This window comes from Capronia coronata, assembly GCF_000585585.1.
Source record: "Capronia coronata CBS 617.96 chromosome Unknown acBCG-supercont1.4, whole genome shotgun sequence".
NCBI lineage: Eukaryota > Fungi > Ascomycota > Eurotiomycetes > Chaetothyriales > Herpotrichiellaceae > Capronia > Capronia coronata.
The window spans coordinates 1,133,971-1,160,599 of NW_006912896.1; the positions used below are offsets into that span (position 1 = coordinate 1,133,971).

The 26,629-nt window shown below is 53.4% G+C and overlaps 11 protein-coding genes across 11 annotated transcripts; 8 read left to right on the top strand and 3 right to left on the bottom strand.

The window, feature by feature from the left end:
- Positions 1 to 233: 233 nt before the first annotated feature.
- On the top strand, positions 234 to 5,538 carry A1O1_04961 (DNA-directed RNA polymerase I subunit RPA1; the record flags this gene model as incomplete). The annotated part of the gene is made up of 2 exons (XM_007725850.1): positions 234 to 424; positions 480 to 5,538. The coding sequence occupies 2 exons, from the start codon at positions 234 to 236 to the stop codon at positions 5,536 to 5,538; spliced, it is 5,250 nt and encodes a 1,749-aa protein (XP_007724040.1).
- A 630-nt stretch (positions 5,539 to 6,168) lies between these two features.
- Positions 6,169 to 7,782, bottom strand: A1O1_04962 (uncharacterized protein; the record flags this gene model as incomplete). Its single annotated transcript, XM_007725851.1, has 2 exons — positions 6,169 to 6,504; positions 7,312 to 7,782. Coding segments are annotated over 2 exons (807 nt in total), but the record flags the coding sequence as incomplete, so codon positions are not given.
- An 890-nt stretch (positions 7,783 to 8,672) lies between these two features.
- A1O1_04963 (uncharacterized protein) lies at positions 8,673 to 10,238 on the bottom strand (the record flags this gene model as incomplete). The annotated part of the gene is made up of 1 exon (XM_007725852.1): positions 8,673 to 10,238. One exon carries the CDS (start codon positions 10,236 to 10,238, stop codon positions 8,673 to 8,675), a length of 1,566 nt encoding a protein of 521 aa, XP_007724042.1.
- A 468-nt stretch (positions 10,239 to 10,706) lies between these two features.
- On the top strand, positions 10,707 to 11,915 carry A1O1_04964 (uncharacterized protein; the record flags this gene model as incomplete). Its single annotated transcript, XM_007725853.1, has 1 exon — positions 10,707 to 11,915. The coding sequence occupies one exon, from the start codon at positions 10,707 to 10,709 to the stop codon at positions 11,913 to 11,915; it is 1,209 nt and encodes a 402-aa protein (XP_007724043.1).
- A 1,167-nt stretch (positions 11,916 to 13,082) lies between these two features.
- On the top strand, positions 13,083 to 13,913 carry A1O1_04965 (uncharacterized protein; the record flags this gene model as incomplete). Its single annotated transcript, XM_007725854.1, has 1 exon — positions 13,083 to 13,913. The coding sequence occupies one exon, from the start codon at positions 13,083 to 13,085 to the stop codon at positions 13,911 to 13,913; it is 831 nt and encodes a 276-aa protein (XP_007724044.1).
- Positions 13,914 to 16,037: 2,124 nt separating this feature from the next.
- Positions 16,038 to 17,513, top strand: A1O1_04966 (amt family ammonium transporter; the record flags this gene model as incomplete). Its single annotated transcript, XM_007725855.1, has 1 exon — positions 16,038 to 17,513. The coding sequence occupies one exon, from the start codon at positions 16,038 to 16,040 to the stop codon at positions 17,511 to 17,513; it is 1,476 nt and encodes a 491-aa protein (XP_007724045.1).
- A 694-nt stretch (positions 17,514 to 18,207) lies between these two features.
- A1O1_04967 (uncharacterized protein) lies at positions 18,208 to 19,585 on the top strand (the record flags this gene model as incomplete). The annotated part of the gene is made up of 4 exons (XM_007725856.1): positions 18,208 to 18,232; positions 18,400 to 18,535; positions 18,590 to 18,773; positions 18,830 to 19,585. 4 exons carry the CDS (start codon positions 18,208 to 18,210, stop codon positions 19,583 to 19,585), a joined length of 1,101 nt encoding a protein of 366 aa, XP_007724046.1.
- Positions 19,586 to 19,972: 387 nt separating this feature from the next.
- A1O1_04968 (uncharacterized protein) lies at positions 19,973 to 21,295 on the bottom strand (the record flags this gene model as incomplete). Its single annotated transcript, XM_007725857.1, has 1 exon — positions 19,973 to 21,295. One exon carries the CDS (start codon positions 21,293 to 21,295, stop codon positions 19,973 to 19,975), a length of 1,323 nt encoding a protein of 440 aa, XP_007724047.1.
- A 358-nt stretch (positions 21,296 to 21,653) lies between these two features.
- On the top strand, positions 21,654 to 23,258 carry A1O1_04969 (mitochondrial chaperone BCS1; the record flags this gene model as incomplete). Its single annotated transcript, XM_007725858.1, has 2 exons — positions 21,654 to 21,833; positions 21,882 to 23,258. 2 exons carry the CDS (start codon positions 21,654 to 21,656, stop codon positions 23,256 to 23,258), a joined length of 1,557 nt encoding a protein of 518 aa, XP_007724048.1.
- Positions 23,259 to 23,683: 425 nt separating this feature from the next.
- A1O1_04970 (uncharacterized protein) lies at positions 23,684 to 24,613 on the top strand (the record flags this gene model as incomplete). Its single annotated transcript, XM_007725859.1, has 1 exon — positions 23,684 to 24,613. One exon carries the CDS (start codon positions 23,684 to 23,686, stop codon positions 24,611 to 24,613), a length of 930 nt encoding a protein of 309 aa, XP_007724049.1.
- Positions 24,614 to 25,156: 543 nt separating this feature from the next.
- Positions 25,157 to 26,540, top strand: A1O1_04971 (uncharacterized protein; the record flags this gene model as incomplete). Its single annotated transcript, XM_007725860.1, has 3 exons — positions 25,157 to 25,261; positions 25,315 to 25,662; positions 25,719 to 26,540. The coding sequence occupies 3 exons, from the start codon at positions 25,157 to 25,159 to the stop codon at positions 26,538 to 26,540; spliced, it is 1,275 nt and encodes a 424-aa protein (XP_007724050.1).
- Positions 26,541 to 26,629: the final 89 nt, after the last annotated feature.

Consider the following 26,629-nt stretch of genomic DNA (forward strand, 5'->3'; position numbering starts at 1 on the left):
TTACAGTGAATTCAACGTGCCTGCGGAGTTTATTTTCCTCGGCAACGGAACAACTATAATCCGAATGCCTGCCTGCCTCCAAAAACTTTCCAGCAACAAGAAGTTGAAATCCCCGCAGGCCGGAAAAAAAGTTGTCGACGGTTCGAGTTGCGGTCCATTCTTCTTACTCTTTCCCGAGTCTTTACTGCAGTCGAATCTCTCTCGGCTGCTTGGCTGTGGCATCGTGGAGTGCAATGGCAGGAAACAACAAGCCCTTGTCGTCGGCCACCGGCGGCCTGGCCTTTTCTCGCCTGCCCTCCGACGAGATCAGAAAGATCTCGGTCAAACAGATTCATGTCACTCCAGCCCTGGATTCCATGTTTGGCCCTATACCAGGTGGTGTCCACGACCTGGCTCTGGGGGCCATACAGGCATTGGACTCGAAGTAAGAATCAAGGAGGCTCGCATGGCAGATTGTATTTGACTAACGCTTGTTACAGCTGTTCCACTTGTCGCATGAATGCCATCCATTGTGCCGGCCATTGCGGACACATTGAGCTTCCCGTGCCTTGCTACCATCCTCAGTATATCGACTCGACTCTACGGCTTTTACGCGCCAAATGCGCATACTGTCACCGCTTCAAGGCAGCGCCCAACTACATCAATCAGACCGTCTGCGCTCTACGACTACTGCAATATGGGCTCGTGGAAGAACACCAGAACATCAAGGCCATGCATCTAGGTGGGAAGAAGGTCAAGAGGCCAAAGACGGACCACATTGTCGAAGACATACTGGAGAACGACGACGAGGAGGAGATTGACGATCTGATCGACCGCCGAACCAAAGCCACGAACAAGGCAATCAAAAGAGCACGCAGGAAGGGCCTGATCGACTCGCAGGCCTTAATTCGAAATCCCGTGGCAATCGCCGGTCGCAAGGCCGTCATCGCGGATTTTCTTAAAGAGGTGCCTCACTTGAAGAAGTGTGCGAACTGTGGCGGCGCTGCCCATACGTACCGAAAGGATCGAAATGTCAAGATCTTCAAGAAACCATTGGCGTTGAGGTTGAAGGAAGAAATGCGTGTGATGGGAAGGAAAGCCCCGAATCCGCTGATCTTCCTCCAGTCGGAAAGGGCGCAGAAAGAGGAAGTGAAGATCAAGAAACCCTTGAGCAACGGGGTGCACGATGAAGATGTTGCCATGTCTGATGCTGCCGACGCCGAGGCTTCAGAAGCGCACGGCGCCGAGGAAGAGATTGCGATGCGAAACGCGTTGGAGACGGCTGCGCAGTCGAAGAACGCCGAGTTGGAGGACGAAGATGACGTGCAGTCATACATGACGTCCAACGAGGTGCACGCGGCGTTGACTCTCTTGTTCGACCGGGAGCAGGAAGTGCTCAGTCTCATGTACGCCTCTCATCCAGGTCGCAAGCACTCGTCGGTCTCGCCAGACATGTTTTTCATGACCGCCGTCCTTGTCCCCCCGAACCGTTTCCGCCCTCTCGCCAGGCAGGGACCTGATCAGATGCTCGAAGCACAGGCCAACGGTGTTCTGAACAAGATCATCAAAGCTGCGAACGACGTCCGAGGTATTCTTCGCGACATGAAGAGAGCCAAAACCGACGACTCGGTGCGCCCTCGCACCCTGAACGACAGCATTCAGGCTGCGATCGTTCTACAAGAGACGGTCAATGCCCTGATAGATTCACCCCCGCCAGCTTCTGGCAAGCCCACGGACCAAGGTATCAAACAGGTGTTGGAGAAAAAGGAAGGCCTGTTCCGGATGCATATGATGGGAAAGCGGGTGAACTTTGCTGCACGAAGTGTCATTTCTCCCGACCCCAACATCGAGACGAACGAGATCGGCGTGCCCCTTGTCTTCGCAAAGAAGCTTACCTACCCGGAGCCAGTCACGAGTCATAACTTCGAGGAGCTGAGCAAGGCGGTGATCAACGGTATGGACAAATACCCTGGCGCCGCTGCAATTGAGAACGAGAATGGCATGGTCCTCAGCCTGAAGCGCAAGACACTCGAGCAACGCAAGGCTTTGGCGAAGCAACTCATGACTTCTACGGTTCCTGGCGCAAAGGGTGATACCGGAAAGAAAGTCTACCGGCACCTGCAGACAGGGGATGTGGTCGTCATGAATCGACAACCCACATTGCACAAACCCTCCATGATGGGTCACCGAGCCCGTGTGCTGACGAACCAGAAAACCATTCGCATGCACTACGCCAATTGTAACACCTACAATGCCGATTTCGACGGTGACGAGATGAACATGCATTTTCCACAGAATGAGCTTGCACGGACAGAAGCGCTGCAGATTGCCGACACTGATCACCAGTATCTCTCTGCCACTGCAGGAAAGCCGCTGCGAGGTTTGATTCAGGATCATATCTCCATGGGCGTTCAGTTTACAAGTCGGGATATTTTCTTCGACCGAGACCAATATCAGCAGTTGCTATACAGTTGTCTCAGGCCGGAGGATTACAACACCGTCTACGAGAAGATCCAAATGGTAGAGCCTGCCGTTCTGAAACCGAGAATGTTGTGGACTGGAAAACAGGTCATTACGACTGTTCTGAAGAACATCACCCCTGACCGATTCCATGGTCTCAACTTGTCCAGTAAATCTTCCACCTCGGCCGAGCAATGGGGTGAAAAGACATCCAACGACCCGGAAAAATGGACCGTGACTAAAGACAGCATTGTCTTCCGCGACACTGAACAGGTGGTGATATTCAGAGACGGAGAGCATTTGTCGGGTATCCTCGATAAAAACCAACTGGGACCGAGTGCTGGAGGCCTCATTCACTCCGTCCACGAGATCTACGGCCACATCACTGCCGGTAAGCTGCTGAGTATACTCGGTCGCCTGCTTACACGATACCTTAATGAGCGGGCTTGGACTTGCGGAATGGATGATCTCTACTTGACCCCTGAAGGCGACCGCAAACGACGAGAAGAGCTCACCAGAGCTAAGCAAATTGGGTTTGAAGTCTCTGCCGAGTACGTCACGCTGAAGGCGGACGGAATCGACGAACAAGACCCCGATCTCATCAGTCGTCTGGAAAATGTCGTCCGTAACGACGATCAGCTCAACGGCCTGGATCAGCTTTACAAGGCCAAAGTCAAGTCCATCACTGACAATGTGTCCAAGTTCTGTCTGCCCAAGGGTCTTCGAAAGCCATTCCCACGCAACCAGATGCAGGCCATGACCATCTCCGGTGCTAAAGGATCCAGCGTCAATGCAAACTTGATTTCCTGCAATCTGGGTCAACAGGTGCTGGAAGGTCGAAGAGTGCCTGTCATGGTCAGTGGCAAGACTCTGCCCTCTTTCCGCGCATACGAGACCGATCCTGTGGCTGGTGGATACGTGTGCGGGCGATTCTTGACCGGCATCAGACCTCAAGAATACTTCTTCCACGCAATGTCCGGTCGAGAAGGGTTGATCGATACGGCAGTCAAGACGTCCAAATCCGGCTACCTGCAGCGCTGCATTGTCAAGGGTCTCGAAGGACTTCGTACCGAATACGATACATCTGTGCGAGAAAGCTCGAATGGCAACGTCATCCAGTTTCTCTATGGAGAAGACGGGCTTGAAGTCACGAAACAAAAGCATCTCAAGGAGTTTACATTCCTCGCTGAAAACCAGCAATCGGTAGCCACCTTGATGAAAGCGGAAGAGGTGCTTGAAAAGATCAAGAAGCCAGATCTGGATCTAGCGGACGAACAGAAGGACATCTTCAAATCCATCAAGAAAGGGAAGGCTAAGGACCCCCTGACGGCTTTGTTCACCCCCGCAAGCCACTTTGGCAGCACCTCAGAATCCTTCGCCGCAGCTGTCAACGCCTATGTGAAAGAGAACCCTCACAAGCTGATCCGAGACAAGAAGACGAACCCTGGTGGCATCATCTCGAAGAAGACGTTCCAGTCGATCATGGATCTGAAGTACATGAAGTCCATTGTGGACGCTGGTGAGGCTGTTGGCGTTGTGGCCGCCCAGTCGGTAGGAGAGCCGTCCACTCAGATGACACTGAATACTTTCCATTTGGCGGGCCATTCAGCCAAGAACGTCACCCTGGGTATTCCGCGGTTGCGGGAGATCATCATGACTGCCAGCGCCAAAATCATGACCCCAACGATGACTTTGAAGCCCATTGAGGAGCTGACCCAAGCGGAGGGTGAGCGGTTTGCGAAGAGTATCAGCCGTCTCTCACTGGCGCATGTCATCAACAAGCTCTCGGTGACCGAACGAGCGGGTGGTGGTGCTGGTTATGAGCATGAGAAGATCTTCGACATTCGGATTGACCTGTACGATCCGGCAGAGTACGAGGAGGAATATGCGATCCAACGTGCCGACGTTCAGCGATGTTTCGAGAAGCGATTCTTGCCCCGACTCGACAAGATGATCAAAGACGAGTTCAAGAAGAAGGCTCGAGAGGCTTCTCTGTCCGAAACCACTGCCGCCGTCCCCGCTGTTGGTATTTCCGTCGGTGTGGTCGAAGAGGCCCGACCGACTCGAACACGGACCACAGACAGAGAAGGCGGCGAGGACGACATCGACGAAGATGCCGACCCAGATGATGCAAAGGACGCGGCCGCACAACGTAGACGGGAAGACACATACGACGAACCTGACGACGACGAGAAGGGCATTGCCAACGAATCCGGCGACGAAGCCATGAGCACAGACGAGGAGCAAGAGACGCCTACAAAGAAACCGAGCAAGTCGCGACGGATCTCGAAAGTGCCGCAAACACTGCGTGAACAAGATCCCGACGACGATGACGCCGAGGAGACCGACGAGGCTGAAGACATGGACTCTGAAGAAGAAGCTCGACAGACCCGACTCAAGGCCGACCTGCCACACCTCAAACGATTCAACTTTGCCCGCAACGCAGGCAAGTCCTGCCGTATCGTGCTCAGCTACGACTCCAACACGCCCAAGCTGCTGCTCCTGCCGATCCTGGAGAAATGCGTTCATGCCGCGGTCATCCAATCCATCCCCGGCCTCGGCGTGTGTACACTCTTTATGGAAGAGGTCCACGGCCCCGACGGCAAGCCCGTCAAGCAGATCAACCAGGAGACCGGGGAGGAAGAGTCGGCCAAAGAGCCGGTCATCACCACCGAAGGCGTCAACCTCCTCGCCATGCGCGACTACCAGGACCAAATCTATCCGCACTCGCTGTACACCAACTCGGTGCACGACATGCTCAAGCTGTACGGGGTCGAGGCCGCGCGCATGACCATCATCAAGGAAATCGACGGCGTCTTCAAGGGCCACGGCATCACGGTCGACACGCGACATCTGAATCTGATCGCCGACGCCATGACCAATTCCGGCTCCTACCAGCCCTTCAGTCGCCACGGGCTGGTCCGAGAAGGAGGCAGCATCCTCGCCAAGATGAGTTTCGAGACCGTCATGGGATTCCTCAAGGATGCCGTCTTGTTTGGCGAAAGCGATCCGCTGTTGGGTCCAAGTGCCAGAATCGTGGCTGGACGGAGAGGTAATATTGGTACTGGTGCCTTTGACGTGGTGATGCCTGTGCATTGAGAGATATTACTGCGTGGTAAACTTGCTACTTACCCTCGGTGCAGTTGCAGTTGTCCTCGTTAGGTTGATTCGCTGTGTTTGGCAGCAGTTACGGTGGACTTGAAGGTGTATGGGATGTTTCGCGTTTCGGTTAGCGATGCAAATAGGATGGGTGGGTAGAATAAGAATAAAATAAATGCAGAAAGAAGAAAGAGTACTTTATGTCTTTCGTCTTCCTCCTCGTCCCCTCTCTCATGTCTTCGGTCTCTCGCTGATCGGAATGGAATGGAATGAAACGAGCCAGGTGAAAACCTCGTACAAGAATGGATATCAAGCCCGTAATCACTGCTCCTCGCGACTATATATATCCAAATGTATATCTCGTTGCTAAGGGGATGGTCTTACTGCCACTGCCACTGCCATTCCTTTCTTTCCCATTTCCCATTTTCCTTCTGTTGTCCTTGCTCCAGCACCAGCACCAGCACCATTCCCACACTCTGACCCAGTGTCATCACCAAGTCTATCCAACTCAATATCGCCTTCCACACCAATACTTCCCTGTCTCAGTCTCAGACTCTGAGTCTGTCTCTGACCCCCCCTCTGGCTCCGCCTTGAATCCGAATCCCCATTCCTATCCTCAAGTAGTATCTGTCTCGACCAAGACTCTCCCCTCCCCAATTCCACCCAAACGGCCAAAACAGCCACATAGACAATCCACACCAACGTCGCCACAACTCCATACGCGACCTTCGGCGCCCTCGACCACGCCACCCCAGGAGAGGTCGAGGCAAGTTGAAACCCTAGCCCGCCATTGATGATGCCGAGCGTCACCAGGACCCGGCCGAGCCAGAGATGTGTGTGGGCCAGGTAGACGGCGAGGCGGGGGTGGTGTGGGTGGAGGCGGTGGTGGAGGAATTGGGTTGTCGGCTGGACTAGGGCGATGAGGGAGAGCAGTACGAGGCCGATGATGGTGTGGGATGTCGGGAACTGGTTTTTTCGAAGAGGAGAGATATGGTTAGTTGAGTTTGAATTGGTTTGATTTGATTTGAAGGAGTGTACTGATGAGAGGGAGGAGGGAAAGGGGGATATGTGATAGCTATATGTGATAGGGATAAGGGATAGGGGATGTGGAAAAAGGATAATGGGATAGGGAAAAGGGATATGTGATATGCGATGTGATGTTGGACCCGAACTTGGTTCTCAGATACCCAAACATTAGGGATGTCAAAGGGTCAAGGACCAAGCTTGTCAGAGGGAAGAGGATGAAAGGATGTCAAGAGTCACGTTGAGTACATGTTTGGGCAATGAATGACTTGACTCATCAATATCAGACATCAACACAAATGTTAGGGACTCGGGATGAGAAAACAGGGGAGTAAGAATCAAGAATCAAGTATCAAGTCCAAGTATCCTGCACCAGACCAACGTATTCGACAAGTCCAATGTGTGCTGAATCCAGCTTTGCCATTCTGCTCAGGTTGTGTCGTGTCGGGTTTGTGCAGAACATCTGTCTGCTATTGTATACCATCGTGCAGAAACTGGCTGGAGATCCAGTGGTTCCTGAAGAAGCATTGACTGACATGAGACCAGGAAATGCTGACACATCCAAGAATCTCCAATTCGTTTCTGGCATGAAGATACGACGACAACACCTTGCAAAGCGAAACAGTGCTCTCACGTCGACGTGTTATCGCAACGCAACACAAACGCAAAAATGTCAAAAGGTCAAAAATTAAAAGAGGAACATCGTATCGGGCATCGATCGAGCAGAATCCAGGATTCATTCTCACTTACACAATCCACTTTCTTCGCCATCCACACCCCCAACCCCGCAGCCACGACAAAGACGACGTACGCGAACGTCTGAATCGCCGCATGGATCCACACAATGCAAGGGTGAGGGTGGCAGATGCGGATCAAGATCCCGCCGAGAGGGAAGAAGACCAGGAACGCACTCGACGCGAACACGGCGTGGGCGATGCGCACTGTGTTGAAATTCGAGGGGAGCGTTATTGGCAGTGTTGTGTCTGGATCTGAGGATGAGGATGACCAGTCGGTGCTGTCAGTACCTAGGCCGGTGTTGTTGATGCTGGAACTTGAGGTGGGAGCGGTAGTAGTGGGACTAGGTCCGTCTGCTGGATGGGCGGAGTGCCAGTATTGCGAACCGGTTGGGTCGGTGGGTGATGGGATGAATGGAGGATGTGGGATGGCGGTGGCAAGAGTGAGAGTCGCTGTAATGCCAGATGGATATCTTACGTTAGTATAGTATATACCTTGACGATGGAAGTGTGATTTGTATTGGGTTCCCTTCTCCTTTGCAGTGCAGACAGTATTTGTTCGGGCCAGGGGAGAGACTTGGGATTGGGTAGGGATTCGGATTGGGATGTGTTTTGGGACTGCGAGTGTGTTGATGATGAGGATGAGAATGAGGACAAAAATACGTGCCGTTGATGGGTTTCGCTGTGAATAAGTCACGGGCTGATGTGGACGTGGACGTACCGAGAACAACGACGAGCAGGAACGGCCGTGTTGAGGGTTGATGGAGAGACATTGGTGTGGCTGGTGTCGAGTGTCGAGTGTCGAGTGTCGAGTGTCGAGTATCAATCGACCCGCGCGAAAGATGTGATGGACGAGACCGAGCGATCTGATCTCACACCAGGAACGGCGACATGAGAGGAAGCAAGCATCATTCGACAAGGCCAGCGATAGCGATAACATCTCGCCTTGTCGAGGATGGGCGTGCTTACTTCATGGCTTTGTTGTCCAGTCCAGATTGGGAAACCTATTGCCGGTTGGAATGTGAGTGGTCCTCCACGGTAACCGGTGCAGAAAAGAGCATGCCTGTCGAATAAAACAAAATATGTTCGGAGGATGTGCAGACGATGTGGTAGAGGAGAACAGGAAGCATCAGGAGATAGTTGGTTGATGTAAGACCAGACATTCATTCTTCGGGTTTGTAATTACCCGTTTCTGGTGTATTTGGTATATGTATTTGAAGCCGCAGGGGATTTCTCATCCTGAGTCGTCAATCATGAAATCGTAACATTCGTAACGCCGTCACACTTGATCGTCATCGCCATCGCCATCGCCATCGCCATCGTAGACAGATGGATGAAACAGAACAGGACCGATAGAGTCTGCGTATTGACGATATCTCACTCGACCATCTGCCCACTGTTGGTTCTCCACCACTCGGCCCAGTCGACGACCTTCTTGTCTCTGCGTGCCTCTTCAGCGGCAAAAACAACGGCATGGCTGAGAATGATCTCTTCCAGGTCACAACCAACCAGCTCTCGTTGTGCCTGCGCAACACTCATCGTGCCATCATCTACATGCTGAACGGCGCGGACGAATGCGCCGGCGAGACCCCAGTCGCCGCCGCCATGGCTCTTTTCGACTTCCGGCGCCTGCTTGGGGATCTCGTGGACGGTCGTTTCCCCGCTCGCAAAGGCGTGCACGGTGATGGTGTGGGAATCGTAGGTGATTTCGCCCAGACTCCCGTAAATCCTACCGCGACGTTCGCATTGTGCTTGAGTGGGATAGGTCATGTGGAACAGGGCTCTCTTCGGCCCACGACCGAGTTCATATCCAGGAACAGGGTCGTCGTCCCATTCCAAAGTGACCGTCTGGTTGTCGACAACATCGTTATCCGTTTCATAGACACAGCGGCCATACCAGCCCCTACTAGCAATCATGTCATCCGGCGTCTTCCCTTTCACGTAGTCTTCGCCGAGCTTCTCCATCAGTCTCTCTTCGGCAGCGTCCCAACCTTTGGCGGCGACGATGTCCTCTATTTCCGGCACCACAATCTTCAGTGGCCAGCCCGTGTCCCGCTCTTTTCGTAGCCATCGGTCCCGGTAGATCTTCTTGGCCGAGTAGATGCAGTCGGGTTCGGCGGGACAAGACAAGCAATTCGTCGTCTCCGGGCCCGCGGCTTTTGGTTTCCTTGCGCGCCGGAAATGTGTCACGGCCCCTGTACTTGATATAGTCGACGGCAGATGCGGTTTGCTGCCAGTGAGTGGGCTCGGTGAGCAGAGGAGCCACATGAGGAAATCAATGTCGTGACAGGACTTGGTCAACAACGAACCGATACCTTCCGGGGTCGACCGTCGCCAGTTTCCCCGGACATACGAATGAGCGAAATGCCACCAGCCGATGGGTTCGGTATGTTCGACAGAAATGACTTCGCCAATGACCTGTTCGGCGGTCAAAAATTGGCGAAGGATGATATTGTGCGGCGAATACCGAAGCACATGGCCAATTGAGACCACTTTCGGAGGGTATCTTGAAAGAGACGAGGAGATGGACACGCAGTCTGACAGGGACAGCGCCAACGGCTTCTCACAAAGGATATGGAGGTTCAGAGGGGCGATCGCGCGGATGATGGGCGCATGAGTCTCGTCCAAAGTGCAAATGAAGACTCCGGTGAGAGGAAGATAGCCAGGCTGGATCCCTCCGGGCTTGTCTGCATTGTGTCTTCTGCGTGTCTCCCACTCAACCCACTCTTGCCATCCAGCGAAAGATTGATGCTCTGTAGGCTGTCCGTCTCTGCCCCATATGTATCTCTTGCCGAATTCTTGCCGTTTGAACGCATCGATCTCTGCTATGGCGGCAACTGTGCCCGACGTAGAGGCTTCGACTGCGCGGGCATATGCGTGTCCTCGAGACCCGGCGCCGATGACAAGGAATTGGGGTGGACTGGGCGACCCTAAAGAGCCCATCCTGGAGAGTTCAGTAGAAAAGAGAACGGAAGCAGGCCGAGAGAGGGATGTGATATCGTATAACTACCTAGGTATCCTTCACCTGGTGGACGAGTGTGATGTTGCGCAGTTGATCGATGAAGTCTGAATTCAATTACGGCGTTGTGATTGGATGGCCTCACCACAAGTACAACAATCGATCGACCTCAGGTTTGTGCAATGCAAAGCAACCCGTCTCAAGTGTTTTCTGTTGTTCTAGGGATGATCAAAGGAGCCGGTCATCTATGCCGATGACACATGTAGCGTTACGCCCAGCTTGATGGCTGTTGGGTCGTTGACTGCTGCCTCGACGCTGTGCCATCTCAGACAATGCTTTTCCGACCGCGCTGCCCAAGACCCTCCACGCTGGGACACCTGCAGAGCACAAATCATGTCTGCCTAAACCTTCTACGCCTGAGCGGTCACCTAGGTGCCAGGAGAATGAGAACCATGTCATCGTCATCTTCTCTGCTCCCTCACGCCGTGCGAGCGTCCTTCTGGCGTGGTGGTACCTCCAAGGGCATCTTCCTCACGCTTTCAGACCTGCCTGATTGGCTTCAGACCAGTCTCGCCTCAAATGTTCAGTCTGGCACTGCTCAGTTTAGAAGAATGGAAGCGTTCTTTGCCACGATCATGGGATCACCGGACCCATACGGTAGACAGCTAAATGGGATGGGAGGGGGCATATCGTCCCTCAGTAAAGCGATGGTGGTTGGTCCCTCAAACCAACCAGATGCTGATATCGATTACACCTTCTTCCAGATAGGCATCAATGATGGAAGGCTCGATATGGCTGGTAATTGTGGCAATCTGACTGCTGCAGTTGGCCCTTTTGCGCTCTATGCCGGCCTCTATGAGAAGATTCCAGGCAGCGAGAGTCAACCGCACGCCGTTCTCGAGAGTGAGTGCATTACCCTGAGAATGAGGAACACAAATACAGACAAAATCATCCAGTCCGATTTCCAAGCATGTCGAGTCAACGGGCACTGGCAATACCTCGAACTAGGAAACTGTTCCATCGACGGTGTCCCCGGGACAGGGTCGACCATTACTCTATCATTCCTTGACCCATCGGGCTCCAAGACCGGAACTGCACTGCCGACAGGCAACCCAATTGATGAGATTGAAGTCGGAAATCATGTCATTCAGGCGTCACTTATCGACGTCAGTAACCCTGGAATTTTCGTCGATGGGAGTGAGATTGGTTGGCGGGCAAATGCCTCGCCTGAGGAACTTAACGTCGATCAGGCACTACTGGACAAGCTCGAGACGATCCGCAGAACGGGCGCGGAGATGATGGGTCTGGATCCCAACATCAGCAGCATACCCAAGATCGTCCTGCTTTTCCCAACCACTACTGAGGACGGTGGGGACCTTGCTTGCCAGGCTCTGTCCATGGAGCAAGCCCACAAGGCCGTTCCCGTGACACTCGCCCTGAATTTGGGGGTGGCTTGCAAAATGCATGGCACTATTCCGGCAAAGCTGTCCAGGCACCTGCATCCCTCCAATACGGTGATCAGTCATCCTTCGGGAACGCTGGAAGTGGGAGCCTCTATCGAGTATGGTGAAGTACACAGCGCAAAGTTAATTAGAACTGCTCGATGCCATATGGATGGATTTGTGAATATCCTGAGAGCAGAAGAGGACGAAGTGTCTTGAGGACAGTTTTCGTTCAGCAGACGACCCGGGTGGCCTGAGGCTTACAGGGTGATGCTATCGTGGCTTCCACACGCAACAATGGTCTCAGGAGTCACCGATACATCGGATCCATCGTGGTAGCAACATGATATGGTGAGGAAAACTGAAATGCTTCACGAGAGCATTCTCTTGCAGCGACTCTCCGGCCATCTACAGCGAGGTCTGCTCGGGTGTGGCACCCCATAGCTACAGACGGATCGCATATCAGATTGCACCATCATCTACCCACGAAAGGGAGTTCACCTCAATGCAGGCTGTATGCCTAGATGCATCTATCCAAGGAGATAAGAAGGCCACTGTGGACGATCTCTTTGACTGCTATCGAGACATGCCAGCCTTGAGCTCTTCGTGTAGAGAATCCAGTTAGCAAATCCAGTCAACTGATAACCTATAACTAGAAGCACACGTGAGATATGTTTGAATTGACGTGTAGATGTAAATTCCCATACGTGAATGTTTCTGTATTTCTTCCCCGGACTATGACGTAGAATCCACTAGACTCAATATGGCAAGCAGGGTTGATCGCTATCGCACGCTAACACTGATACGGAAAGGTCAATAGACATCAATGACCCCGCATGCAGTGATGTCCCGATAAATACCTTACCTAAGGTACCTAGGTAAGTTTGATCTTATCGCGGAGTCAAGGATCGACGAACAACTCCAACTCCGAGTCCCCTTTCAGCCGCTGAGCCAATCGTCGTCGACGTACTAGCCAGCAGTTAGTATGGCTTCAGAAGGGGTGAAGTCATAGATCTACTAGGACAGGACCTTAGGCAGGTAAGGTAGTTACTAGTAGGTAGGAGTGAAGGAGGTACTAGTAGGTAAGGTACCTTAAGGTCTGAACATGAGAAAAGTACCTATACCTGTACCTTTCTACCCAGTTCAAGTTGCGAGTTTATTCATGATCACACTTCACTGAAGTACTAGTAGACCAACCCCGCAAACTTGAAGCAGTAGCAAGGCCGCGCAGGACAAAGTCCCTTGACTGCTTCTTTACATTTCAGTTTCGGCTCTTCAGTCTCAGTCCCACTGCATCTCACACACCCTCCTTATCTCAACCCCCTCCCGGTCCTGCCATCGCTGGATTCTCAAGACACCACCATCGGAATCCGTTATATCACCACAATGTCGACACAAATCGGCATGGGCGCATGCTGCCTCTCGGGCGCCGTGCACAGCGGAAGTCCACAAGGCCACGAAACCACGATCGGCAGCCTACCAACCTACGTCGCCGAACCGGAGAGCAAGTCCAAGGCGAAATGCGTCGTGTTCATAGTGGACATATTCGGCTGGAAATTCAAGAACGTGCGCCTACTCGCCGACCAGTACGCCCAAGCCGGGTTCTACTGCTACATCCCGGACGTGCACGCGGGCGACTCCCTGCCGATTGAGTTCTTGCAGAGCATCGAGCCGCCGCTGAAGGTCAAGGAGCAGGAAGGCCTACTGGCCAAGGCGAAAGAGACGGTCGACGTGATGGCCACGCTGGGGCCGTGGTTGGCCAAACACCGCGAAGGGGTCTCGGAGCCGATTGTTTCCGGCTTCATGGACGCGGTGCGAGGTGTCGAGGACACGCAAAAGATAGGCGCCATCGGGTTCTGCTGGGGCGGGCGCTATGCCATTATGCAGGGCCATAAGCGGGAGGAGGGGCAGAAGGGCGGCGTGGATGCCGTTTACGCGTGTCATCCGTCCTTACTATCCATCCCGGCCGATTTGACTCCGGTCGTGAAACCCGTCAGTCTTGCCGTCGGGGAGAAGGATTCCATGCTGGATTTGAAGTCCGTCGAGCAGATCAAAGAGACGCTGGAGAAGAACGGCGTTCCCACTGAAGTCAGGATCTATGATAGTCAGGTTCATGGGTTTGCGTTGCGCAGTGATTGGAGCAGTGATGCCGATAAGAAGGCCATGGATGATGCCGCGAAGCAAGGTATTGAGTGGTTTAACAAATACCTTGCCTAGGCAATAGTTTGAGGATTTGTAATGTCAGGCTTCAATGATATGTTAGTATAGGTCAGCACACGCCCGTTAAGACACCTTTGCAGACAATTCAAGTCTGAATAATGCAACTCCAGGTAACACTGTAGATGAAGTTAGAACCCAATCCCGTATTTGGTTTTTGTAACCTGTCAAGGAGTGTATAACTCGAATCCAAGCTTGCCATGGCCACATTGACGACCGACCTGTGGTGGAGAGTCTTCGTAGCTTTGTAGACTACACCACGATCCCATGTATTGTGAATACACTGCAGCGATAGATGAGAAGATCTTGACATTGTCGGTATCTTACGGCCACCATTAGACACTGCTGTAGTCTTCTCAGACGGCAAAAACTTTTTCCACAAGCCTTGTATCTTTTATGATACAAGGGTTGTGGGAAGTGAAACCCGGGTTCGCAGGGTTTTTCCGTTTGGGGTTCGCTGGTTGGTGTCAGCCCGGGTTCGCAGGACTTTGTTTGAAATGAGATCGGTGGTTGGCGTTAACCCGGGTTCGCAGGGTTGGAGAGATTGGGACTCGAACAGGTGAACTTGGATCGAATATCGCCCAGTTCCGACTAGGCCACTGGGCCATCTGGGGGTCTTTGCGCTATTGTGAAGAAATTCGGCGAGTTTGGTACAAATACCCTCGATTTATTCACGTGCGGTGAAGTGAAGTGCCTGGGGAGCCCGCCGTTGCCATTGTGGTTGTGGTAGGGGAAGGCAGCGCGGTGTGTCAGCTTGGCTGCGAGATGAGCATGTCTTGAGACGTGTACAACTCGACAGTGATACTGGGTGTTTCACTTACTTTATGGAATTCGCTGGACACTTGAGGATGGGGGAATTAATTCAGGAGCTCGTCTGTATACTATACCGACAAACGTCGTTGTGGCTCTAAACAGACGCTCGACAGGTCCTGCACCTTGGTCAAGAATCGACCCATCACACGCATCGACGTATATATCAAGTATCAACCTGCTTCCTCGTCCATTGTCCGTGGGAAGCATCTCGATAAAGCAAGGGGGGCACGCCGAGTCTCCATGCTAGTGTGCACTCTTGATGATAGGTCTCCTTGGCCCAAGGATCTGGAACTCTGTAGCAGACAACCCGCTCGAACGGGAGTCTAACGCGGGCGAACGCAAGATACCGTCAAGGACATGAAATTATACTTGCTGTCACAGCGGCAGAGATAAGACAAGCCCTGTCAAGTCGTCCGCATGTCAATCCGCCATCCCCTTGTCGTCCAGGTGTCTGCTGTTGCTCACGCTGAGTGGTGGTAGGTTGCAGACGGATCCCTGGCATCAGACCACTGGGGGCCATTCTTCGCTTGCTTTCGTGTAGACCTTGCCACATCATGCCGTTCACTTGATACCTCCCTTGCGTCGGAGAGATAAGGTCGAGGTCGTCCTGCGCCGGTAGGTTGAGCAAGATGCTGAACGTCCAGGTTCGAACAAGCCAAGTCAAGGGGCCAAGCATTGACCGGGCAAGGCTTAGCAAAGTTTGCCAGGGTTGAATGGTGCATTTGGACCCATGCTAAGCACTGATAAGCTTCTTCTCCACCATTGGTTGCATTTCCCCAGACTTTGCGATATCCCCCATGCTCCAAGCCTGATGGAGCGGTCGATGTACCTTCTTTGCAATTTCTTGATGGCCTAACTTCGAAGTCACCTCGTTTATATTGACAAGGAGGCACGCATGTCGGGCCTATCATTATTAGCGAAAGCTGTGCTCAACGGACATCCTGGTGCCTGGCTGGGCCGTTCGCAGACCGTGGCATCCCTTCCAGCATGGAGCTGCCGATCCAGGACATGATCTGGCAAAGGGTGACGCGCTCGAGGAATGATTTCGCTTCCATCCCCGTCGGACTCGTGCCGCATGGTAGGCACCAAAACAACTCTCAGGACGTGGAGAGGGGTCATGTCGTCTTTGGAGCGCGATGTCCGGCTTCTTAAGAGACGTGAACCATCGCTCAGCTGCCCGACACGTCTCCCTGTTCTGGTACAGTTGCAGCGCCATACTCCATCGGCCTCAGAATTGTCCCGTCGAATCTTCCTAGGCCCCTCCTCGTTCGTTATCCTCTTCACCCGGCCGACGATTCGATCCGCCGCAAAATGCCGAACTGGAATGCAGACGACCTTGTCGCACCGGAGTGGCTCAACAATGGAGACAACGCCTGGCAACTGACGGCTGCAACCCTCGTGGGCTTGCAGTCGGTTCCGGGCCTGATGATCATGTACGCCGGCTTGGTGAAGAAGAAATGGGCGATCAACGCCGCCTTCATGGTCCTGTATGCCTTTGCAGCTGTCCTGATCTGCTGGGTGGTATGGGCCTATAAGGCGTCGTTCGGCGAGCAGATGTTGCCTTTTGTCGGGGTCCCTGGTCCGGCAGTCGCGATGAATTATGAATTGAAACAGGCCGTATTGCCCGCCGCCGGGTTAACCGCCGCGTATCCCATGAGCACAATGGTGTATTTCCAGTTCGTCTTTGCAGCAATCACCGTGGTCCTCATTGCAGGTGCTGGCCTAGCAAGGATGAACTTCCTCGCCTGGATGGCATTTGTGCCATTGTGGATCACGCTCAGCTACACCGTGGGAGCATTCAGTATTTGGGGAGGCGGCTTCCTGTATCAAATGGGCGTTCTGGACTATTCGGGCGGATATGTCATCCATGTCTCGTCTGGCACCGCCGGGTTCGTCATGGCCTACTGGGTTGGGCCGCGGCACCCTCGTGATCGCACCGATTTCTATCCCAACAACGTCCTACTTGCACTTGCTGGTGTAGGACTTCTCTGGCTGGGCTGGAACGGCTTCAACGGTGGTGACCCATACACTGCGTCTCCAGATGCAGGTGCTGCTGTGCTTAATACCAACATTTGCACGGCGATGAGCATGTTGACATGGACGGTCTTGGACTTGATTTTCTTCAAGAAGCCAGCGGTAATCGGGGCTGTTCAAGGTATTATAACCGGCCTTGTCGCCATCACGCCGGCGGCAGGCTTTGTGGCAGGCTGGGGTGCGGTCATCATCGGGCTTTGCTCCGGGACCATTCCCTGGATGTCCATGAATATTCTCGGCAAGCAGAGATGGTTTCTGGAATTCAGCGACGATGTCGTCGGAGACTTCCACACGCATTTGGTGGGCGGCATCGTCGGCGGTTTCTTGACCGGCTTGTTTGCAACAAGTGAAGGCACCGCGGCCTTTGCCCTGGCGCCAACCGGCGGTGCCATTGATGGTAATGGCCGTCAAGTTTGGGTGCAGATTGTCGGATTCCTCTTCATCATTGGCTGGAATATCTTCTGGACCAGTGCCATCTGTTTGTTCATCAAATATGTCCTGAGGATCCCTCTAAGATATAACGAAGAACAGCTGCTTATCGGCGACGGCGAGGTCCATGGCGAGCTCCCGTATGCAATTTTCCACGATGGCCTCCACGAGTTTTCGGCGACATACAGCCGGCCGAACAGACATGCCGATGAGGAACAGGGAGCTGTCCTGGAGGGACAGGAGGGCCCACACGAAATCAATAGTGACGATGGAAACCACGGTGCAAAGGAAGCCGGTGCTTCAAAATCAACCAAGCAAGCGTGATGCCCAAGCAAGCTGAAGCCAGTAGGCAGCAGAGTGGTTCATGGAGAGAAAGGGGTCTGGGCTTGTGGTTCTGAAGCATCAAAGGGATTCATTGTAACATGGTGCTCATTTTGTCTGAAGCTCCCTCATAGCTGGAGGCCACAATCAATGTCATACTGGCATCTCAACTGAATATCGAGGAAGTAGTGCCAGCGTGGATGGTGTCAAGGGAAGGATTGCCGCCCATTGATACATCGTACTATGAACATTCAAGTATATTGTGATCCATTTGATGCAGAATAAAATCCAGGCAGAAGAACACGAGACGAGGCTGAGATGACGATGACGTCCGAGAATCTGGATGCCACGCTTCACACTTTAGCAGGCACTAGTAGCACTAGTAGCACTAGTACGCGTTGATACGTGACGCTGTTTCATTGTTACGACTTCAGGCAGGAGCTGCCCGTTGTTTGACCATCACGCGTTCCTGCCTGCGGTGCCAGCAACTTCAAAGGCACAACTTGAACTTCATCAAAGCACTTCCAACAATTCTTCCATGCCGCAGAATCTGTCTCAACGTTGCTTCAAGTTTTTCTGATGTTCGTTACTGAGCATCCGCGTTGATTCTTCTCCTGAAGCGTCTGCTTATCTATTCGAAGTTTCTACTGCTCAAACCCTGGGACACCCGCGGCACATCTCTGTCTCTGCAGGCACGATGTCGAACGCCACCTACCGGTTCGGTGAGTTCATCTCCGTCAAATAATTCGGTGTCAGTCTTCGCTCCCAGGCCGACTGTCTTTGGCGTTGGCGTGTACCAAGTTACTAGCTCCATCCTGTGCTGCCGTCACTTTTACCATCTTCTCTTCGCTGGCATTGCAGGTGTGCTCCAGTCTGACACAACATTCAGAACTAGCCAAGACCGGCCGTGCAAACTGCCAAAACTCTGCATGCAAGGCTGCAGGTCTGAAGATCGAGAAAGGGGAATTGAGATTTGGCACCCTGGTGAGCTTTCAGGACCACTTCACGTGGAAGTGGAAGCACTGGTAATTTCCCCAACTCCATCGCAATGTGACTTCATATGTTTACCCCACGGCTAGGGGATGTGTTACTCCTGCTCAGATCAAAAACATCCAAGAGCAGGTGGGGCCACTAGAGGGCCTTGATCTCGACGATGATCTTCCCAGAATCCTGGATGGCTACGATGAACTTTCTCCAGAGGCATGTGAAAAGGTCAAATTTGCGCTGCTTCACGGCCACGTTGCGGATGAGGACTGGAAGGGAGTAAGCACTGACACTCCGCGACTGATCACGCTCATATCCTAACACAGTCGACCTAGGAACCGGAGCTGAATCGGCCTGGACAGAAGGGCATCAACAAACGTACCCCAAAGAAGAAGAAGGATGCCGAGCAAGATGACGCAGCAGCAGCAAACGAAGATGGCACTCCGAGCAAGCCGAAAGCGAGGAAGAGCCGAGCAAAGAAGGTCAAGACGGAACCCGAAGATGACGAAGACGATCTAGCTCTCTCGCCGCCGCCAAAGATGAAAAGTAAAGGCCGCAAAGTGAAGGCTGAAGATGATGAAGAAGGACTTGCCTCGCCTCCACCTGTCAAGAAGCCCAGAGGCCGAAAGCGGAAGACTCCCGACAAGGGTGAAGAGGAAGCGGAGGAGGCGAAACCGACGAGAAAACCACGCGCCAAGAAGGTCAAAACAGAGGAGCAAGATACAGTCATTGAAGACCTCATCAGCGCCCAACACGGGAACTCAGATGATGCTCCAGCCCCTAAATCTGAGGCGAAGGGAAAGAAAACAAGAGCGAAAAAGGTCAAGCGTGAGAGCTTAGACGAAGACGATGCCCCTGTGACGTCGAAAGCCAAGACAGCGAAGTCCAAGAAAGCAAAGAAAGTCAAGGCAGAGATTGAGGAAGACGCCAACCCAGATGCTGACGAGGCATATGAGGTCTCGGCACCTGAATTGTCGCCCACCGCTGCCGACGAGGATGACGAGGATGCGGAGGAGCCAGAAGTGAAACCAAAGAAGAAGAGCACGAAGGCAGCCCCTGGCAAGTCCAGAGCAAAACGCAAGGCTACATAATCTAGCTCATACGTCACGAAGGGAGCTCTCTTTTGCCGAGGGCCTCCTTTAGCGGCTGACAACTGGGAGTGAAAAGGATTTGACATTGCATACTCCGATATTCTGAAAGCGATGACTGGGAATGGTCTTGTGCTCAAGAGCAACGGATACTGAAGTGGTCAAAAGTCCAGAGAAAGGAGCTGATGACGGCCACAAGCATATGGTTGATCCCTGTACGATTAGTAAGGAAGGCTTTGCTGCTTGTCAATTGCAGCATTGGGTGGTGACATTATGGTAGAACAGATGGTCAGCGGAGATGGTCAAGCTATATCAATCACACTGCGGGAACACTGCCTGCACGTTGCATTTCCGAGCCGGCACAGCCTGAGATACAAACAAAGCTCTTGCTTAGAATTCTCGACTATCACCAATGTCGCAAATGTCAAACACCCCTGTCTCAGGGATCCCATGATGGGCGAGGGCCTTTTTCAACAACACGGGCGGCTCCAGTACATCTTCCTCCGTCAGAACCCACGTACCCCAGTGCATGCCAAGGGCTCTGCGACACTTGGTGTCTCGGAAGATCTCAACAGCATCGCGCGGGTCGGCATGCATTGGGCTCATAATCCAGCGAGGCCGGTACGCGCCGATAGGAATAAGTCCCAAGTCGAAAGGACCACGGAGACGGCCGATATCTTTGAAGGCAGGGCAGCATGGAAGCGAGGCGTATTCGTCGGTCCAGTCGTCCTTGCCGTCGGCCTCCTTGGGAACACTGCGATAGCCTGTGTCGCCGCCAAAGTACACGGACTTGCCTCCAGACGACACCGCCCACGAGGCCCAGAGCGTTTTGGCGCGGTCGTTAATGCTCCGCGAGGAAATATGTTGACAGGGGAGACACGAGATGCGAGCTGTGATGGAATCGGCCGAAGGGTTGGTGTCGGACTCGGAGCTGTCTGGCTCGGTGACGATAGATTGTGTGGCCTTCCCGGGAGCAGCAGAGGGCTTGAGCGTGAAGTCGACGTCCTCCCACCAGTCCAATTCGGTGCACTTCCCGACGATTCCACAGTCTTCAAACCACTTCTTGTTCCCCAGAGGCACGAAGAAATGGCACTCGGGGTGTAGTTTGGCAATCTCCATAATCGTCGGGTGGGAAAGGTGGTCGTAGTGGTTGTGGGAGATGACCACGGCGTCAATTGTGGGGATGTCCTTGATCTTGCATGGCATCTCGGTATATCTTTTCGGTCCTAGCCAGGACAGTGGCGAACATCGGTCTGTGAAGACGGGATCGAAGAGGACTCGCATTCCAGAGGGAAACTCGACAAAGTAGCATGCATGGCCCAACCAGGTCGCTCGCAGAGAGGAGCTTGCGGTCCGTTCAGATAGAAACACGGGCTTGTGTACTGGAACCGTTGGAGGCGTGGTGTCTGGTGAATGGGCTTTCCCTTGGAATCTCCTGATCACCATGCCAGACAAGATGCTGAAGACCGACTGCATCTGCCACGACGGCCACGGGTTTTGGAATCCACCACTCTTGACGTGCCATGCCTTGCCCTTGGTCACTTCATCTTCGGGCCTGGGGCTCGCTACTGACGGGACCGCAGCAGTCGCAGCGTACAGAGTGGCAGCCACAGAGGCACTCGACATTGTTCGAAAGGGAGCTGGAGGCGGAGGTGAAGGCTGGACTTTGAAGGCCGCGCGTTTGTTGAACAGTTGTCGCAGAAAGGTGCGCATGAGGTCTAAGAAGAAGAGGAAAGAAATCGCAGGCGCTCGACGAGGCCCAGCGACTCTCGTATTTCTACAGTGAGATCAGGCCGACCTTTCGTGTCGCGGTTCCCTGGTGCCTGGGGAGATGCTGGCTCGTTGGGTATTAGTAGTGAGTAGTAGTTGACGCCGTTATATTAATGCCTGTCTTTTTTGCGCGAACTTCGCTCCTAGTGATGCTTTGATTCTTAACTCCGAGCTATCGGACGAAAAACTTTCCGCAGCCTGACGCCTCGATTCCATGCCATTGCATCCGTACTGATGATCTAGATCAAATCAATTTGTTGTCTGTGGAACAGATGCTCCCGGGAGCGGACTCACAAGGGGCATGCAGAGCGACAATGGAGTGGTCACAGTCGCGTCAAACTCAGCAGCGCATACATCACCAGGTCTGACTGAAGCTGCTGCGCCGTCAAAGGCAGACCTACTGCGTCAGTTTGCAGGTGCAGGCAACGCATCTGATGGCGGTCTTCTCGCGCAGTTGACAAGCAATCCCTTCTTCACAGCGGTAAGCATCGTCCATCGCGACATTTTTTGGCTTTTCTGACCGTGAAAGGGATTTGGACTTGCGGGTCTAGGTGCGCTCGCGGCCTTTGCGCAACGAAGCGTGCGACAAGGAGCTGCCCTCCTTCGCCGACGGCTGCTCGTCGATGTCGAGATCAGCGTTCGAGATGATTCATATCCCTGGTTTCTCTACTGGATGACATTGCATGAACGAGGGAGACTTATGGAAAGAGCGGCGAAACAACTAGCAGACGGTACACCAGGATCGAGGACGGGTGTATTGGAATCCATCCTTCAGCGACTCACTCCAGGCATGCGCCATCTCGCGATCGAGACCGAGAAGCGAGAACTGCCCAACGGGGCGATTCACACCGATTTTGTCCTCATCCCCGGGCCCGGGCGACACATCATCCGGTATAGGAATGCTTGGATATCCGTGAACAGGCAGAGGGAGTCCAAACAATTCTCCATGGATGGGAAACCTTGGGAAACGGTGACCCTGACGACGTTGTACTCGCACCGGCATGTGTTTGAGTCTCTCTTCAAGGAAGCCCATGACATTGCGACGCAATCTGTCGAGGGCAAGACGGTCATATATACTGCCTGGGGCACCAAGTGGGACAAATTCGGACACCCGCGAAGCAAGCGACCTCTTGAGTCCGTCATTCTCGATGAAGGCGTGAAAGAGCGGATTGTTGCTGACGTGCAAGACTTTCTCTCGTCTTCCAAATGGTACTACGAACGAGGTATACCCTACCGGAGAGGCTATCTTCTCTATGGCCCACCAGGCACGGGCAAGTCCTCCTTCATTCAGGCCTTGGCCGGCCATTTGAACTATGACATTGCAATGCTGAATCTCAGTGAGCGAGGTCTGACGGATGACCGACTGAATCACCTCTTGACGGTGATACCTCAGCGGACTCTGGTTCTGCTGGAGGACGTCGATGCCGCGTTCGCCAACCGCCGCCAGGTGGAGGCTGACGGGTATCAAGGCGCCAATGTGACCTTTTCAGGCCTGCTCAATGCTCTGGACGGCGTGGGGAGTGCGGAAGAGCGAATCATCTTCCTCACCACCAATCACGTTGATAGACTTGACGAAGCACTCGTCCGGCCTGGCAGAGTCGACATGACTGTGCATCTGGGCCCGGCGACTACATACCAGATCGAGCAGCTCTGGGAACGCTTCTATGGCGAGGTCGATCCGGAGGGCAAGTTCAAGAGTCGCTTTTTGGCCAAGCTCTCCGAGGTGGGCGTCCTCTCCCATGCCTCTTCGCGCAACAGCCACACCAGTATGGCAGCTTTGCAGGGATTGTTCTTGTTCAATAAGGGAGACCCTCAAGGCGCGGTGGATATGGCATGGCAGCTGGCTCCGGGTGAGATACCCAGCGCGTTGACGCCGACGCAGGACAGCGTGACTCAGTCGAGATAACATTTCTTTGCGTCGTGTCGGTCTGGGGATTGGCAGTTGCCTAGGTACGTACGTACGAGAACAGGGCAGTCAGGGCAGTCAGTACGTACGTACGTATAATTTCCGCTATAGCAGCGCGCCATCACGAAAACGCCAAAATTGGTGCATAGCTTATAAGCTACTGTGATAGCACGATTTATGACTCATGAGCGTGGCGCAGCTCTGTTTAATTGATTGAATATTAAATACGCGAGTTCTTATTGACGATTTGAAATGGTGGTGCCTAACAGGCCCATAAGTTATGTCCCCACTTTGAATATTATATATCTAGGTATAAATGTACATCAATTCCTGATACTCGTCCGAACCGTCATGTCACCTCTTTCGTACGTTCCCATCGAAGACCACCAACTCAAACTTGGCCCGCTAGCAACAGATAACAGATCATGAGCAAACTCCTCGTCGTCTTCGGCGCAACAGGCCAACAGGGTGGGTCGGTCATTGAACATGTCCTCGACGACCCTGAGCTGTGTTCGCAATACAAGATCCGTGGTGTCACACGCGACACGACATCGGCAACGGCCCAGGCTCTGAAAGAAAAAGGCGTGGAGGTCGTCCAGGCGGATTTGGACGACGAGCCTTCCATTGCGCCCGTCCTCCAGGATGCGCACACCATCTTTGCCATGACCACCCCATCCTACAGCCCGACCTGGAAGGGGTCCGAGTGGGCTCAAGGCAAGGCCATTGCCGATGCCGCAGTCGTCCAAGGAGTCCAATACATCATCTTCAGCACACTCCCCCACGTCAAAGAGATCTCGGGCGGCAAATACACTCGCGTGTGGGGCTTTGACGCGAAGGCCGCTGTGGAAGAGTACATCCGCAAGCTTCCTGTCCGGAGCGCCTTCTTCTCGCCCGGCTCATTTATGCAGAACTGGACTGGCATGGTGAAGCCCCAGCAGGATGCCAGTGGAGACTACCCTGTGGAGCGACATATCAGCCCCCAAACCCAGTTGCCTCTCATTGACGTGGCCGGAGACACGGGGAAATTCGTGGGCGCCATCCTGGCCAACCCTGACAAGTACGAGGGCCAGGTTTTCTGCGCCGCTACCAAGTTGTATACGATGGAACAGATCTGCCAGATCATGGCGAAAGCCACGGGCAAAAATGTCTATTACCGCCAGATCTCCACGGAAGAGTATCTCGGCAGACTGCCTCCCTGGGGCATCATGCTGGTCGAAACCATGTCCTATCAGCAGGACTTTGGATATTACGGCCCTCAGACCCCAGAACTCGTGGAATGGGCGGTGGAAAATGCACGGGGAAAGCTAGCCACTTTTGAGGAGTACATGAACAAGCACTCTCGCATGTTGGACTGAGCTGGGTAGTATAGTCTCGGGTGTTCTCTAGAAGCAGATCTTGACTTGGAACTTTGAAAACGATTCTGATTCTGATCTCCAAGAGACTGCATGGATCTGCCACTGTGATAGCGCTGTGATACCTCTACTATAACAGGTACTACAGTACTGCTACAATACTAGTACAACACTATTACAATACTACTATAATACTACTATAATACTACTATAATACTACCTACTATAATACTACTATAATACTACTGTGATACCACTGAGATGCCGTCCCAAAGTAGATGATCTCACAATGCCGGATGTGGAATAGTGGTATCCACCCAAAGCGAGAGGAGGTTAGCGTCATCTTGGAAGTGGAGTTTGCTGTCGACGTTCAAATGTAGGCGATTGAGTGTAGGACGTAGCAGGTACTGTATCTCTGTTCCTCGCTTACTACTATCCCAGCTCGATATCCTACCTCACGACTGTCCTCTCTGAGCGGAAGAAAGCCAGCCGCAGTTGGTGTTCTATGGTATGGGGGATGTCTGGCATACCGTTACTCCAGCCGAAATGACGCTCGTTGCTGAACGGGGCATCAAGACTCCCCGCAAGTTAAGAAGAACACACACCAAATCCCGGCAGGGCTGTGGGAATTGCAAGCTGCGAAAGGTCAAGGTGCGTTGTCAATCAACCTCGCATAAGGATCATACTGATCTATCTACTTCTAGTGTGATGAAGACAAGCCTGAATGCCAAAGATGTCGGGCCTACAATGTCATCTGTACCTACAACACCACAGATCCTCTGCTGCAGGCATCCTACGACGGAGCCCATGAGGTCGAAGTCCTGCTCGGCAGCCCCGACTTCAGGCCCGACTACGACAATGCAACCCGATTGAATGTCATCCCAGCCAATCCGCCTTTTCCCACGCTTCTGAACTGCAATCAGGGAAGCCATGTACTCGACATGTGGAACCTCAGTCTCCTCGACAGGTTCAAAGAAAGGACCAGCACCACTATAGGCATGGGCCAGTATGCAAGGCATTTCCAGGATGTCTATACCTCTCTTGCTCTCACTGTGTGTCCTGTCAATCTATTGCCCTCTGACTGCTGCTGCTGACATGCCTCTCCAAGCACCCGTTCCTCCTGCATATCATGCTCACCCTCACAATCATGCACGATCGTTATCTGGGAGTAGACATCGGCTCCAAGCAGTCTCGAGCCATCGCCTTCCACTGGTCGCAAGGAGCCTCCATGCTGAACGACAAGCTGACCCACGGGGTGCAGGCGTCCGAAAAGGACGCACTCTGGGCCAGTGCAGTGTTCCTGGCCACCTTAGCGTTCGCCTCATTCGACGCCACATCCCCCGAGGATGCCTGGCCAATGCGCCCATCATCGCCCACCGACCTGGACTGGCTCAAGCTTATCGAGGGCAAGAAGGAGATCTGGAAGATTGCCGATCCGCACCGCGCCGACAGCATCTTCTACCCTCATATCCCCAAATTCCAGACCCTCACACAGTTCCTCAGCGCCAGCGACGCCGATCTCTCCACCCTGCCCCCCGATCTGCTCACCGTCTGCTCCATTACCGCCGCTTGCACCTCCTCCACCAACCCCTATCTGATCCCGACGGCGACGCTCTCGCAAATGGCCCGCGTCGAGTGCACTCCCGAGACGTTCGGCGTATACATTGGCTTCTTCACGTCGGTAGACCCGGGCTTTAAGCTGTTGCTGGCCCGCAAAGACGTCGCCGCTCTGCTCGTCCTGGCCCACTGGTACGCCAAAGTCTGTCGTCTGAAGCAGTGGTGGCTTTGGCGCCGTGCCAGCTTCGAGTGCCGTGCTATTTGCATCTATCTCTGCCGGTTCCACACTTCTAGGCCACTGGTGCGCAGACTCGTGCAGAACCTCGAGCTCGAGTCCGACCTTTTCGTGAGCAGACCTTGGGTTGGCTCATGAACTCTTGCTTTGACCTGACTTAACAAGATTGCAGAACGACAGGGGCGGTCTGAGCGCGATGTCGGTAATGGGAGCCGTGCGGAGAAGGT